This window comes from Psammomys obesus, unplaced genomic scaffold (genome assembly GCF_907164565.1).
Source record: "Psammomys obesus unplaced genomic scaffold, mPsaObe1.curated_primary_1811, whole genome shotgun sequence".
Lineage (NCBI taxonomy): Eukaryota > Metazoa > Chordata > Mammalia > Rodentia > Muridae > Psammomys > Psammomys obesus.
The window spans coordinates 10164-26199 of record NW_026595568.1 but is presented as its reverse complement, the minus strand read 5'-3'; the positions used below and the strand labels follow the sequence as shown (position 1 = coordinate 26199).

The 16036-nt window shown below is 56.0% G+C and overlaps 1 protein-coding gene across 1 annotated transcript in view; it reads left to right on the top strand.

Annotated features, from left to right (window-relative positions):
- The window catches only part of LOC129685803 (dysferlin), a gene marked incomplete at both ends in the record, with an annotated part of 38665 nt that extends 23931 nt beyond the window's left edge, over window positions 1-14734 (top strand). The window contains 10 exons of the mRNA XM_055619312.1: window positions 141-265; window positions 1736-1842; window positions 6251-6443; window positions 7436-7591; window positions 11020-11151; window positions 11231-11397; window positions 12206-12320; window positions 12509-12614; window positions 12864-13006; window positions 14561-14734. Coding sequence (XP_055475287.1) covers window positions 141-265; window positions 1736-1842; window positions 6251-6443; window positions 7436-7591; window positions 11020-11151; window positions 11231-11397; window positions 12206-12320; window positions 12509-12614; window positions 12864-13006; window positions 14561-14734 — 1418 coding nt within the window. The remainder of the gene's footprint in view (window positions 1-140; window positions 266-1735; window positions 1843-6250; window positions 6444-7435; window positions 7592-11019; window positions 11152-11230; window positions 11398-12205; window positions 12321-12508; window positions 12615-12863; window positions 13007-14560) is intronic.
- Between the last annotated feature and the right edge of the window lie 1302 nt (window positions 14735-16036).

Here is a 16036-nt window from a genome sequence, read left to right as displayed (position 1 = left end):
GACCTGTCTCTTATCTTGAGTTCTCTCTCAAGCTGGGCTAGTTACAAAAGCTCAGTGGCCTCACTCCCTGCCCTGCAGAGCGGCATTTCACTGCCCCATGGCCTCTGCCCAGCGCTCAGGCCCCTCTCCCCTCCCTGCAGGGTGCCACTACTATTACTTGCCTTGGGGCAACGTGAAGCCCGTGGTGGTACTGTCCTCATACTGGGAAGACATCAGCCATCGGATCGAGACTCAGAACCAGCTCCTCAGGATCGCTGACCGGCTGGTGAGTCCTGGCCAGACAGGGTGCCTGGCCTCTCGCCCTGCCAGAAATATCTGCAGGCTTGAAGAGACCGGGTAGCAAGGGTGGCGGGGACCCCAGGTGAATGTGGGAGACACTGAGAGACAACTGCAGGGTCAGTACATGCTTGGTGCTTATTGTTAGATGCCTCTAGTTGTGCCAGAAACTTCTAGCCAGGAGCCAGAAGCTGGGGCTCCAAACTTAGATCCAGGTGGCCTTGGTGGCTGCCGAGGGAGAGGTGTGGGTGTGGAGGAGGGAACTAAGGATCTGTCACGGGGGCAATGAGAGGATGCGGGAAGGACCATATCTAGGCTATCTCAGCAAGGACTCTGGAGGATGAGGAGGGTCTGGGAGGAAGATGGCTCTCTAGGGAGCTTGTGGAGCTTGGGCTGCCAGGACTTGTGGAGCTTGGGCTGTCAGAACTTGGTCCCTTTCTCTTGGGGAGATGAAGGGCTGTGAGAGAAATGATCTGGGGTTCCAAGCTAGGAACCTGGAGAGAGGTCCAGAGTGTCTGAATGTGGGGGTAGTTCTGCTTTGGGGTAAGGAAAGGCTTCTGAGAACCAGCCTCTGTCCTGGTCTGCCTGGCGCTTGGACAGGCATGTAGGAGAATCTTGAGAGGGCACAGATGGAGAGGCAAAGGGAGGGGAGAAGGATGCTGGGAAGCTGCTGGCTGCTTCAGGCAGTGGCTCCAGGCTTCCTTCCAGAGAGCATCACCCGAGGGAGGAACGTGTGGCTACTTGGCAGGAACGAGGGGCAGCACAGGGGAGGAAGGGCTGAAGAGACCTGGGGGTGGCCGAGGAGCACAGCTGCAAGGGGTGATGTCCTTGCAATTGGCCTGTGTGGTGGTGGGCAGCTAATGCCGTAGGGAGAACTTGGAGTTGAGGCTGTGCAAACTTGCTGTCGTGCTGTCCTCTGGACTCCTTACCAGAAGTCCACAGTTCCGGGATAGCAGGGACTGTTTTCTTTCTAGGGTTTGTCCTCCAGGGTGGAGCACACATGCTCTGGTGGAGAGGGCTATTTGGGGGACTGAGGCTGCCGTGGGCCTGACGGTGTGTCTGAGGTTGGCCTCTGCCTTCCAGCCCAGGCCTTTGCCCTGAGAAGGGGAGCAGACGCAACTCCAAAGGAGCCAGCTCTGGGAGTCTGGTCCTTCTGCCCAGTGGTGGCCGCATGGCTGCTGGGGGAGGCTGGCTGGGTCTGGATCTGGCGGTGTGGCTGGCTTCAGAAAGAACTGACCAGGGTAGTCTCAGGGGGCTTCACTCTCTTGTGGGGCTGTGAAGAAGCTCATGTTCCATGTGTGAGCCTGGGGATCTGAGAGCTGGGGTGAGGGCAGTCTGGAAGGTTTGGAAGCCAGGATTGAGTCTGGCTTTGCCCTTTCCTGCTCAGTGGAAGGGCCGGGGGAGGGGTTGGGTCACCCTCCGTGGTGATACTCCTGACCTAGGCTTGCCTGTCCCACAGGAGGCTAGCCTGGAGCAGGTCCACCTGGCTCTGAAGGCACAGTGCTCCTCCGAGGACATGGACGCCCTGGTGGCTCAGCTGACAGAGGAGCTGCTTGCGGACTGCAGGTAGGGTGTTGGCACCCTCAGACGCCTCTCCTGACTCAGGACTGCCTCCTCGGGAGTGTGCATGTGTGTGGTGAGCAGAAGCACATCTCCCAGCCACGCTTGGCCAGCAGTCTGGCCGGTGCCGAGCCCAGAGCTGGTGGAGCCGGCCTCGGCCTCAGGAGTTGAAAAGGTGACGTTTTGAACAGGTCATAAATCTCCCCAGAGCAGCAGCAGCAGCTGTGGGCTGGGCAAGCCGGTTCACCTGAATGGGAAGCATTGTGTGTCTGATCCCGGACTCCTAGCTCCCTGATGGAATCTCCAGGAGAAGCTGGGGCGAGGGCACCCCTCCTTCCCCCAAGGCCTGTTGTCAGGGACCGTGTTTTCTGTTTAGGCGTTCACTGCACTGGTGAACAAAAAGGGGGCCAGGCAGTGAGGGAGAATGGGAATGCGGGTCAGCCGAGAGGCTCACCTCAACCTCTATCTCTTCCACATCCAGGAGGTAGGGTGGTCACTGAAGTTGAGCTTGGCGTGAAGAATGACTACTTAATAATATCTAATCGGCCAATGACTGACGCTGCGGAGAGGCTTTAGTAAAAGGAACTATGATTACCACAATGACAGATGCAGGGAAACCAGGAAGCCTGCGCCTCACCGCAGCCTGGTGGCTTTCAGTAGCCCTGCTTCCTCCGGCCTTGGTTTCTCAGCTATGAAACAGACTTTGTCCTAGCCATCTGCATTCTACAGGGTTCCGAGTGACAGCAGCCACCCCGGCCCCATCCTATCTTCTCCTCCCTCAGGCTAGCTGGAGAGCCCTGGAGAAGGGGATCAGAGAAATGCCCTCATCGTGAGAGATGTGTAACTGGTGGCTAGGCACCTCCATACCCTGGTTAGGAAGTGTGCTTTTACCTGGATAAAGCGTTGATCCCAAAGGAACAGCTCCGCCCCTGCTCCACCCCAAGCAGGCCATTCCTCCGTTCCCCACACCTTACCTTCCCAACTCAGGCTCAGCCCCAGCTGTGTTGATAAGGGAACAACTCAGCCCTCTAGGTATGATGGGGAGGGAGAGGCCTGGTCTGCGGGCAGATACAGCTGGCAGTGGCACTCAGGGAATCTTCCCAAAGAAGGGCTGCCTGGTGGAAATGTTAGGGGAGGAAGTGGAGAGGGCACTCCCCAGGCTAAGGCCTGTAGTCCTACGACGCCTGCTGTCTCCAGGTGCACCCAGGATGGCTGACGCCTAACAGGACAGGTTTGGGGGCTTTGTCAAGGAGAGCCCAAACTTGGGGATGTTGAGGAGGAAGCAGACTCCTGGGTCAGAGGCGATGAGAGAGGAGACGCAGGCCTGCAAAGTGAGCTAAGAGACAGGCGGCTAGGCAGTGGTGCTGGAGAGGTAAATGTGGGGGAGCTGACGGGTTTTGTGACAGCACTGTGCTGAGACGTTTGCGCGTATTCACTAAGCACCGGACTCTGCGCATACCATCCCCTGAGGGCCGAATAAGGAGACCGAGGTACACCGAGACTTACCAACACATCCAGTTCACATGTCAAATGAGTGGAAGACTATCCTTGTGCTACAGACAGGGCCTGGGGAAGGCCTGGGGTGGTTCCCTAGCTGTGGCCACAATAGCTGGGTGGGCTTTGGGGCTTAGCAGGAGGGAAGCTGAGCGGGAGTGATGAGGCATGAGGGAACTGGCCCTGGCCTGGAGGGGAAGGGAGTGGGGGGCTGTAGGGACACACAGGGCCACCTCAGCCTACGGGGGTGCCAGGATGGAGCATCTTCTCAGACTATCCTGTACTTAGGTCATGCCTACAGACAGGCCGCTGTGCCCGGTGATGCCGCTTCTGAGACAGTGGCTGCCAGAGCATGGGTCTCTGCAGTACTGCTCATGGCAGTTGTGTGTGTGTGGGGGGGGAGGGGGGGTAGGCAAGTCTGTGGAGCTGGAAATGCTTGGGCCCAACCCCTGACAAGTCTGAGATTCGGGGACATTGGAGGCTGAGGGAATTGGGTCCAGGCTCTTCTCAGTGGCCTCTCCGGGAGGATTTGTCTGAAACTCTGTCAAGCTAGGCTCTTGTGTCACTCTCCTGGGGGGAGGGGGGAGACACCCAGGGCTCTTTGAGGCATCAGCCTAGTACAGGACCTTGGAGTCGGGGTGTGTTCCCATCCTCTTGGGGTGTCTGACAGGATCTTCAGGGAAGAGACTCCAGATTCATCCCTTCAGGCACCATCTGAGGCCACCCCATGCTGCTCCAGGCTTCAGCAGGTGTCAAGGCAGACCAGGCCTGATTGATGGCTGTCAGCCTTACTGTCTCCAGCTAGGGCACTTCCCTTGCTCACCCTGAGCCTCCTTCCCTTGTGCCAATGTAGCAAAGCCCTCTTCTCTGGGTTCTGGATTCCCTGGGCCCCCTCTGCCTCATGGGTCTGTCTTGCCTGGCTGTCTGAGGCCACATATGTCCCCAAGGGTTCCATTACCATATCCCCTTGGACCTAGGGGACACCACCTTCAGAGATCACAGCACAGACCCTAGCAGCTCCCACAGCCTTCATCTCCTCTCTCCTCCCCAGCCCAGAGCTGTCCCCCTTCCCTCCTCCATCTCCCTCCCCCTCCTTCCCTCGGTAAGCATCAGGGAGAGGATGCTTTTCCACACAAGGTACCTAATAGCCTTCAGGCCTTCTGAGACATTGCTGGCTTGCTGGACACTCCCCATCCCATAATGTGCCCTTTGCCCCTCTGTACTTTCTGCCCGCCATGTTGTTCCATCGGCTTTGAAGCCCTTCCTAGCATTCTGCACCTGGGTAGCTCACGTCGGTCTGGTCAGTCTTGCAGGTACAGATCGGAGCCATTTTTCCCGGGGGTTGGGGGTAACTCCAAGGCTGTGGGGGAGTGGCATGCTGCCGCAGTTTCTCCTCAGGAGAGGGCGAAGTTGGGGGAGAGTCATCTCTTCGGACTGAAGAATGAGGCCAGTTCATTCTCCAGGGGACTGGCCAGGATACAGTCACCTACTAGGTCCCCAGAGACAGGCGGCGACTTGGTGAGCCCTGCTGTGGCCACCGTCCTTCGCAGGCGTGCAGCTTCCTGCCAGACTCCCTTTCCATACCCCTGTACTGGAGCTTCCTGGGTGTGGGGAAAGTGTGAGGGCGTCTTGTGAGCGCCAGGACTGGGCTTGGCTGGTCAAGGGAGGCTTGGTTGGGTGGTCTGCTGGAGGGTCCTCCGCAGTCTCTGACCTTGGCTGGGCTTCTCCAGCCCTCTGCTCCGGGCCCCTCACCCACCACGCGCAGCCTCCGCCCGCTGCCGCCGGCCCGGGGCTGCCGTCCGCGGCACCCTCGGGGCAGTAAATATTATATTACCACAGGGTGTGCAGTACGTGACCTGAGACGGGCCCCGGGGCTTAAGTTTCCCCGAGATGGAGCTCGCGCACCCGCTCCCCCCACCCTAAAAATTCAATTAAAAAAAATAACAGGAAAGACGCAGCGCGCCGAGGGCCTGCCAGAGCGGTGCCGCGGCGCTCCGGCGGTAATTGGTTCTGCATAGCTCGGGGAAATTGGCAGAAAAAATAAATCAGCCGGGAGCCGGGAGTCCAGACGCTGCGGGGAGGGGGCGGGGGCTGCAGCGCGGAGCAGGCCTGGCGCAGCGTTGACGAATGTCCTGTTTGAGGCCAGGGGCTGGGCCAGCTGGAGGGTCCGCGTGGGGAGGGAGGACCGGAGCCCACCCCTTCTTTTCTGGCCTTCCCCGTGGCTGTGCCCATACAGCCCCGGGACGGCGTGGAGCGTCCGTCTGTGGGGCTCTTAGCCCCTGTGCGCTGGGTCAGGAACTCTTCGCCCCGACTCATGATGGAGTTTAACTTAACTCCTCACTTGGGCTTCAGCGCTGTTATTTGAGGGCCGCGGTACCCCAGCTATGCTCAGAAGGCTTTCCAAAGCTCGGGATTCTGGGAGGGCCGTCTTGAGGCAGCCAGCGTGGATGCTTTTGTGTTCACGGCTGCTGGCCTCCCCACAGTGTCTGCAGTAGCTAGTCAGGGGTCCATAAATTTCCTTCTTAGGGAAAGTGTGCACCAACACAGAAGGGATTTATTTTAGTGTGGGACAACTTAGCCCCTGGCCTCTGCCCTAGACTACACAAGGGGCAGTATATGGACCGGCTAGGTCCCCTGATAGCTTTCAGTCAGCTGGGGGGGGGGGACACACATACAAATAAAATCCACTAGACTGGAGGTTGAGTGAGATCCCAAAAGGATAGCTTGGGAATAAGGAGGCAGAAGTAGGAAGGCCAGGGTGTGTGAGAAGGCTTCCTGGAGCAGGCAGGTCACTGGGGTGAGCACCCAAAATGCTGGCAGGGGACGGGGACCCTATCAATGTACATACTTCGGTTCAGGCACCTGCCTCTGCGTTGTGCGGAGCCTGGTTGAACAAGCACATTCCACCTGTTTCTCATAGCCAGCCCCTGTGTGACATCCGTGAAATACCTTCTGCCACCCACCTTGATCAGTACCTGTTCCGGCTGCGCACCCGTCACCTGAGCCAGATCAAAGAAGCTGCTCTGGCCTTGAAGCTTGGTCACAGTGACCTCCCCACCACCTTGGAGCAGGCTGAGGACTGGCTTCTGCATCTCCGTGCCCTGGCTGAGGAGGTAGTGAATCCTGAGGGGCGTTCTTCAGCTTTCCCGCCTCCTGTAACGTTGACCAAATGTTTACACCGTTTACATTCCTGGGTCTGTTGCTAGGTGACCTTGGGGCAGGTCACTTAATCATCTGAGTCTTAGTAAGCCCATTTGCAGGGCAGCATGCTTACCGGCATTACTGTGCCCAACTCAGAACCTGGCACACAGTAGGTACTCAACAGATGGACCCCAGCCCACTGAAGGATGTCAGTGCAAGGCTGGTACCAGAACCCAGCATGTCTGGCTCTAGTTTCATGTTGCAGCCTGCTTCCCCAGGGACCTCACTCCTTCTGGTCCACTCGTGCCTGTCTTAGGCAATATGGGTGGTAGGTTGGGGTGGAACCTGGACGTGGGCAGGGAGAGCATATCTGGAACAGAGGGCTGGAGAAGGGAAATGGGAAAGGCTTTTTGGAAAGGGGTGAAGAACCCTAGAGTTTCCTTGGGCAGGCTGGTTATCACATGACCAGTTCCCTGGGCATATCCTCATCATGGTAGGGACTGCCGCACAGGCTAGTCACTGGCGGCCTCTGGAGCCTTGCTCCTGACCCTACCCCCTTCACAGAATTTGTTCTGTGGCCGGGAGAGGGCATGGGCAAGTCCTCCTCAACATCCTTTCTCTGAAGAGCCCTGGGAGGGTGGTGAGGAGCCCCTATTGGGGCAGCATCTACTCCTCTCAGCCTGCAGATCTTAGGGTCCTAAGGTCAGCAGGATGAAAAAGGAACATCTTCCGGGGACCACATCTTCCATGCTCTATGTGGGAATGAGCATCTTCCCAGAAACCCATGGGCATTTCAGAGACATTTGTGGGGGCTCCTTTATAAGTTGAGGGCCAAAGGTGGGACCTGAGTGCACAGGACTGGATGGGAGCTGAGTGAGGCAAGACCTTGGTGGCCTTTGAGTCAGAGATCAGGCATGGCTCTGAACACACCACCATCCTCGCCTTGACTACACCCTCTCTCCAGCCCCAGAACAGCCTGCCAGATATCATCATCTGGCTGCTGCAAGGTGACAAGCGTGTGGCCTACCAGCGGGTACCCGCTCATGAAGTCCTCTTCTCCCGGCGGGGCCCCAGCTACTGCGGCAGGAACTGTGGGAAGCTGCAGACCATCTTTCTGAAAGTGAGTATTCTCTCTTCCTGGGGCTACCATAGGATTTTCTCAGCATGAGACCTTTCTTCAGCTTCCTCTGGTTCCCCATCCAGCCCTGTTGTGGAACTATCTGAAAGTCCTCAGACTTGCATCTTGGGAAAGGAGGGATAGGAAATTGAATAAACAGCTTGCTTTTTCTTCGCTTCCCTCACAAACTATCCAGATTCCACGCAGGGGGTCTAGTAGGCTTTCTGATGGGAGCTGATGTGGGGTTGGAAGGGCACTAGAAAAACAGTGTCATGCTGTTCACCTGTAAACCTAACCCTTGGTGGGTAGAGGCAGGAGGACCAGGAGTTCAGGTCATCCTCCTGGAGCTACACACTGAGTTTGAGAACAGCCTAAGCTACAAAAGACGCCCCACCCCCTTTTTAAAGCAAATTAAGGACTCCATGTGTTTAAGTAAGACTTGCTTACTGGGGCTGGTCTTTTTCAAGAATCATTCCTGGCTTCTGAGATGACCTCCAGACCTGCCCCGTGGATGAGGGGAAAGTGAGTGGGTGTCTGTGCAGGGGCTCCCGGCTTTTCTTCTGGGGGAATATTAGAATAGAGTCCAGGTGGCTTTGGTTATGGCTGTGACCTGATGATCAGAATACAGAGTGCACCCTCAGGAGATGCCTTCTCTGTGTACAGCCATTCTCAGTGGCCAGAAAGCCAGCTGTTTGCTTCTAGTTGCTCCTGATGGCTCTTCCTGGAAGGCCTCCTCAGCCTTGCTCCATCCCAGCTTGGCCTGTTTCCTTCAAGCCTCACTGTAGTGGTTCCCTTCTTTCTATCTTACCTCATACCTCTGAGCTTCCAGGATGTCATCACTGACCATATCTCAGCCTTGGCCCTTCGGAGCAGCATCTGCTGGCTGCTGGCCTGTCTGTTTTAGGTTGGCCAGCCGTTATTCTTGCCCTTTGGGATGGGAAGAGGGGGCTAGCCTCAGCCGCACAGCCTGTGTGAACAGATCACCACTGCTGTTTAGAGTGCTGTCTGGCCTTGGGCAGGTCACCAGGGCTCTTTGCATAGCCTTCCCACCTCCCATCTATTAAGTGAAAAAGAAGCTGTCCACCTCCCAGGAGTTGAGGACTGAGTTAGACAATGGAGGTGTTACTTGGTGAACTAGGTGGGCAATGGACACTTGCTCTCCTCCCCGTCCGTTCTCTTCCTTTGGGGGTTGTCTTTTGCTTCACAGATGCCACACTCGGAGATCCATCCTAGGCCGGTGTGCTGCGGAGCTTTGCACCAACTTGACACACACTAACATCGTCCCAGGAGAGGGAAGCTCAGTTTTAAAAAATGCCTCTGAAAGATTGGGTTGTAGGCAAGCCTTTTCCTAATTTTCTTAGTTAGTGACTGATGGGGAGGGTTCAGCCTGATGTGGGTGCCACCCTGGGCTGGTGGACCTGGGTGCTGTAAGAAAGCAGCTGAACAAGCCATGGGGATCAGACTAGCAAGCAGTGTTCCTCCATGGCCTCTGTGTCAGCTCCTGCCTTCAGGTTCCTGCCTTGTCCTGACTTCCTTCTGTGATGAACACCGATATGTCCTCCCCAAGTTGCTTTTGGTCATGGTGTTTCACCACAGGAGTAAAAACCTTAACTAAGACAGCCAGGACTGAGAAAATGAGTACCCTGGGAGGAGACTGATCTTTCAGAGGAGACGATGTCTCTGTGTGTGTGTGTGTGTGTGTGTGTGTGTGTGTGTGTGTGTGTGTATGTGCGCCGTGAGTCTGTTAGGCAGGAAACATGACTTTCCCCCTCCAACCTGGACTCTCTGAGGCACTTTATTTGTTTGATCCGGACCTCAGGTTCTGTCTTCAGACTGCCCTCAAGGCTGCCCCTGTCCTTGTGTGTGTGGAGTGGGGGGGCAGTGTGGGAGTGGGCTGGCAGGGCGGTGAGGGCACAGCTGCAGGCAGGCCTAGTGGGCTCCGGAGCACCGCTGCCTCTCTTCTGACCCCTTGGCCCTGAAGCCTGCAGGAGAATGTGAGCTGAAAATGTCCCCTGATTCCAAGCAAAGGGGAAAAAAAGATATAGAATTGTTTCTCGAAGTCTTCCCCACTGAGTTCATGAGCCTGCCAGTAGCTCCTGAGCAAGCACTACAAAAATGTTGGCAGCGGGCAGAGACCAAGCAAACACTGGTGTTCCTTAACTTAAACCCAAGCTGGAAAAAGTGAGCACCAGCAGAGGAGAGGAACCCCAAACTAGACATTTCTTTATTTGCTGTTGCTATTTTCGGTTAGGCAGGCTGGCCCTGTCTGGGGGAAGTTGGTGGTGGGAGCTGGAGCTGGAGGAGGGAAGGGGTGTGTTGGGGGAAAGCAGGCATTCCTGCCATGTCCCAAGGGCTGGTGGCTTGGAGGGAAAAGGCCAGCTAGCCACCCTGAGGGAAGAGACAGCCGAAGTGAACACCACAGGGAGTTCCTGGGGACCGGTGGGGGAAGAGGTGCCTCCACACTTCTCCAGAGAGGTGATGGGCCAAGGAATGGGGGATGGCCCCACAGTGGTCTGTGCCACTCCCAAGCTTCTGTGAGCATAGGGCTCTTCTTCCAGGGGCCAGGCCTTCCCCGTCTGCCTGGGAGCCCCCAGCCTGGCTTCTCAGCCTCTCTTGAACCCACCCGACTTCCTGCTGCTCTCATTAAGTGAGGTATCTCTCACCATGCTGTCTCCACTAGAGAACAGGGTGTCATTTTAAGAGGGAGGGAACTCTGCTCCCCGAGGCCGAGTCTGACCTTTGGTTTGAGTCAAATGGTGAAGTAATCGTAGGGAACGTATATATGTTTTTAAATGTTGGGTTGTTGTGGTTATTCCATTTGGCAGAGCTTCTGAAGGCCTTCAGGATAAAAAACAGCTGAACAGCAAAGAGTGGTTAACATGCTGATAAGCACTTGAAATTGTGGGGACATAAGACGCAGTGCTCACGCCTAGCCAAAGCATGAAGTACTGAAAATGAAACGAAGTGCCTGCCATTAATTGCTCCTCTTCTGGAGCGGGGTCTCTGTTCTTCTGTTTCTAGGGTGGCACAAGGTCCAGCATGGCAGCCGTACAATTGCTTAAATTAGTTAAAATCAAATAAAATGAAAATTCTTTCCCTTGGCTGCATGAGGCACTTTGAGATGGCTTGTGGCTGCTGTACTGGACCTTGCAGATATGAGCCATTTCCGTTGTAGTACAGAGTTCCGTCAGATGACAGAAGTGAGAAGAGGGTGGGGACAGGGGTACGAGAGACCCTGTTGCAGACATGACCCAGAGCTCCTGTGGCTGCTGTAGTCTTCCTTGATGAACAGGACTCTGAGGGGGGATAAACTTCTTGGTTATAGATCCCATGATTATGACATTCGGTGTAGTTTCTGACAGAGCACACCTGACTGGGGGTTGAGCTGGTATGCCCAGGCCTGAGGGGTGTTTGTGTTTCTTTGATCCCAGTATCCTATGGAGAGCGTGCCTGGGGCCCGGATGCCTGTGCAGATCCGGGTCAAGCTCTGGTTCGGGCTCTCTGTGGATGAGAAAGAATTCAATCAGTTCGCCGAGGGGAAGCTCTCTGTCTTTGCCGAAACGGTGAGTGTATACCTGCCTCCTGGCCCTTGGGTCCTGAAGCTGTGTGACCTCTCACCTCTCCTCCTTCTTTGGTCTGCAGTATGAGAATCAGACAAAGCTGGCACTGGTTGGGAACTGGGGCACAACAGGCCTCACCTACCCGAAGTTTTCTGACGTCACAGGCAAGATCAAACTACCGAAGGATAGCTTCCGTCCCTCAGCTGGCTGGGCCTGGGCAGGAGACTGGTTCGTGTGTCCAGAGAAGACGTGAGTGGTAGTCCCATGGTGGTGGATACCCAACCGTTGCTCTCCCTCCTCCCCAGCCCTTCCTCTTAAGTCTTGAGGTCTGTAGATCCTTCTGCCTGCTCTTGCTGAACCGTCCTGGGGCGGGGGCTCAGCAGGAGAAACTCAAACACTCAGAAATAAAGTGCTGTTTGTGTCTGGGAATGGCTCAGTCGGCAACACTTGTCACACAAGTGTAAGAACTTGACTTGATTGTCCTCTGACTTCCACATACATGCATGCATACATGTTTGCAACACCCGCCCACCACAAACCTGCACCCGCCATGCACACCATTTCAACACACACAGAGTCCGTTATTATTAAGCATGCCTTGGAGTTGACACCGGTTGTGTTCCTTGTCCTCCATGATACAACAGACAGTGTCCACTCATACGTGGCCATTCCTGTTCCAGTCAGCTCACTTGATCTCGGAATAGTCCCACCTCAGGCAGCCCTTCTATGCCGCCTCGGTCATTCTCTCCTCTCTTCTATCGTTGAGTGACATTCAGTAACTTTTTAAAGCTTGAAGAATAACTGTATAGCTTGATGATATTTTCATTGGGTTTGGTGCCTCCCGTTGGTCTCCTTTTGCCTCGTTTCTACCTCAGGAGACACATTCTTTGGCTTGTGACCATCTCTTCCTGTTCTGAGCCTCCTTTTCTCTCACTGTCCCAGTCTTTCTCACTGCCCCTCCATCAGGGTCACAGCGAGGCTGACAGTGCAGGTGGGCTGAGGAAAGGTGCTGAGGGGAAGAGAGTCCTCAGTGACCCTGGTACTGTCCTCCCAACAGCCTGCTCCACGGTGCTGATGCTGGTCATTTGAGCTTTGTGGAGGAGGTGTTTGAGAACCAGACCCGGCTCCCCGGAGGCCAGTGGATTTACATGAGTGACAACTACACGGACGTGGTAAGGGGGTGCTTGGGTGGCCAGTGTGCACTTTCTCTGGGGCCCCGGCTGTTTGGTCCCATGAAGAGCCCGAGGCTCAGAAGGCTGGTGTTCTCCCTTGCTCCTGTGCTCCAGAGGGTGGTGGCCTCGAATCCTGTGGGTGCTCAGTCTGCATCGTCTGAACCGTCTCACGCCTATTGTGTCTCTAGAATGGGGAGAAGGTGCTTCCGAAGGATGAAATTGAATGCCCGCTGGGCTGGAAGTGGGAAGATGAGGAGTGGTCCACAGACCTCAATCGGGCTGTTGACGAGCAAGGTGGGAACACACAGGGCCTGGGTCCTACCCTGACCAGCTCCTAGACAGCTGGAGGCCCCCAGGCAGTTGCCCAGCTTTCACTGGGTCACTCAACCTGGGGAACTTCCTGAACATGCCTCCACTTCAAGTTACCAGTTAGGCCCAGAGTTCTTAGCTGCTCAGGGTCTGGGCATGCCACTCGAAGAGTGGTAGCTTAGGAGAGATGGGATTAAGTGACAGGAACTAACAGGCTGTATCCCCGTCCCGCAGGCTGGGAGTACGGCATCACCATACCCCCGGACCGAAAGCCAAGGCACTGGGTCCCAGCTGAGAAGATGTATTACACTCACAGGCGTCGACGCTGGGTCCGACTGCGCAGGAGGGACCTCAGCCAGTTGGAGGCACTGAAGAGGGTGAGGCAACGGGAGATGGATGGGAGTGGGCTTCTGGGAGGAGGAGGCCACTGGACATGGACTAGAGCTGTGTACATGCGGTGTGCACAGGCCATCAGCTGGGGACCAAGTATTCAAATGCCCGAGGGACCTTCTCACTCAAAACACCAGGAGACCCAGTGAATTCACGGACAGATTGCACCCAGATCAGTTTAGCATGCATCCACATCACACTGAAAATCTGGGTCGCACTGAGCGCAGAGATCACAGCCCCACCCCACGGAGATCTGGGTCGCACTGGGCGCAGAGGTCACAGCCCCACCCCACAGAGCACACACAGAGCATGTAGGTCACACTGCCCAAAGACTGCACTGGTGCTCCCAGATACGGGTTTGCAGCCTCACTTACAGTCCCAGAAGGCTCAAGGATGTCAAAGGAAGTGCCTTGTGTTTGGCTCCCCAGGGCAGGGAGGCTATGTTCCTGGCAGGCGAGGTTGTGGCCTGGCAGGGGCCCTTGAAACTCACCTGGAGGCAGGGGATGGGGTCTACACCCTGTGAGCCGCCTGAGTGGGGTGTGCCGTGGCGTCCTCACGGGGAGATGGAACACTAGTGGGGGCCTGGGTGTTGAGCCCACACTTCTGGCTGCTGTGATAGGCCACAGTGTGAGTGTGTGGCAAGTGAAAGGCCGAGCCGTCATTTTTCCCCCTGCCCCCCCCGCCTCAGCCCAGCATGCCAGGAAACACAGGCCCACCGTACTTCCTTGTGAACACTCGCAACCATGTGCGCTTGTCCCAGAGTCTGGGGCTGCCCATGCCCAGCCTGGCCTCCTCGCCTGCCTTCCCAGGATCCTCTTGGCATCTACTCTCCATTCCTAAGAACACATTTGGGGTTTGGTAGCAGAACCAGGCCTCTCCCACTCTAAGCGCAATCTTTATGGGACCCAGGTTTCCTCTTCCTTTGAGCGGATACTCTAGAGAGTGATGTTTGGGGTCTGGGGACAAGCTGCTGAGAACCAGGCCTACAGCTCTTTCTGTGGAGGAAATCCAGTTGTTAGAGGTGTGGGCTTTGCTTGGAGGCCCAGACTGAGGTGATAGCTAACGGCAATGCTGTATCACTCTCTCACAGAGCCTAGGGCCAGGCACTTCCAGACTTCCTGTGGGGAAAAGGCCCATTAGAGGAGAGGTGGCCTCATCACAGTTGGCCTAGGTCCACATCTTGGTGAGAAGCAGTCTGACCTTGGGTAGCAGGCTCTTCATTTTGCCTCTGAACTGTAGACCCATTTCTATGTTTAGAAGCTGAGATGTTAAGGAGAAAAAGGAAATGACAAGGAAAGCTTGGATTTGGGCAGTCCACCCCTAGTTCAAATAAACAGCCCTGAAGCCCAGTGTCTAGCTCTGCTGCTGTCTACCTTCCCTGCTGGCCTCCTCAGCTACCCTGTGGCCTAGGAGCCTCCTTTCCCTCCTGGGTTTCTCACTCAAGGCTGCTCAAAGCCACCTTCTTCCAGGTGGCTCTTCCAGGCTTACCCTTTGGAACCCTGCCCTGTCTCTCCCTCTTAGCTGCCTCCTCTCTCCTGCAGCACCGGCAGGCGGAGGCTGAGGGTGAGGGCTGGGAGTACGCCTCTCTCTTTGGCTGGAAGTTCCACCTGGAGTACCGCAAGACGGACGCTTTCCGCCGCCGCCGCTGGCGCCGCAGAATGGAGCCACTGGAGAAGACGGGGCCTGCAGCTGTGTTTGCCCTCGAGGGGGCCCTGGTACATCGGGTTGTGTTTGGCTGGGCTTGGGTGGGGAGCAGCTTGCCTGTCCAAGGCTGTTGTGGGACAGGCGTGGAACCCTGGGTCATGGCTTTTAGCTGGAACGTTGGCCAGCCACCCTGGCTTTGGTCCCTGTGGGGTGGCATGTGGGGAGCGTGAACAGCATTCTGGGTGTCTTCCTGAAATAAGACAGCTCCTTTCTTGACACTGGGATACCCGTTGCTTCTCTGCGGGTGAAGGAAGATGAGAGCAGAGAGGGAGATGACCGGGCCTCTGAGTAGCTCATTACACAGCAAAGTCAGGGGACCTGGAGCTTCCAGCAATGAAGAGAGGCTGGCATAAGTGGGAGCTGGGAGTGGCTGGCGAGGCCTGGTGACCCTGCCTTGTTCTTGGTTGGACACAGTTCTCCCAGGCAGAGACTTTGCTGGGTTTTGAGATATGTATCTGAGAAAGGGGAACCCTGGATGACTACTTCCCACCCTGCCATCCCCTGAGGCATCTTCCATAGTTAGTAGTACTGGGGTTGGCTCAAGTTACTCAAGATCTGGATAATGAGCTGGGGAAGAGATGTTGGCAATCCGAGCAGGAACACTTGGGGCAGGCATACAGCCTGCTCTCTGTTCTGCTGGTCTGGGAAGTCCTGGAGACAGGGTGGAAGGCCCGAAGGAGACCACCACCTCTGGAATACAGCCAGTATTATGTGTGCATTCTTTGTGGGTGCCCTGGGGTGTGACCCTGAAAAGCAGGTCCCATTAACCTTTTATACACAAGCTTGTCTGTACAATGGATATGTGCATGTCAGTGGGACAGGGGTCTAGTAAGAGTCTGTGAGAGTCTAGTGGGGTGGGTTCAGGACATGATGAATGGAAGTGGGGGGGGGTGAGCAGTGGCCCCAAAAAGGCTGGCCAGAGAGGCCCTCCGTGTCAGTAGTGCAGGAGAGGAAACCCTGGAGGCTAGGTAACAGCCTGTGACGGGCTCAGAGAGAGAATTTGTTAGTCCTAGACAAAGCCTTTGCGAGAGGCAGAGTCACCAGAGCTCTGGGCCATAAAGCGTTGTCAGCCAGGACAGGAGCAGGTGAGACAGATGTGCGGGTTTCATAAAGCGAGGCTGTGCGTGGCTGTGTTTGTCCGGTGCTGGCCTGGTTTGGACACTTGGGAGGGCTGAGCGATGGTCCCGTGGCCGAGGCTGAAAGTAGGGGAGGAAGAGCTTGAGGAAGGCCAGGCAAGCACTGAACTGGCCTGCGTTTGACCCCTAGAATGCACATGAAAAAGCTAGGTGGCAGCATGTGCTTATACTCCCAGG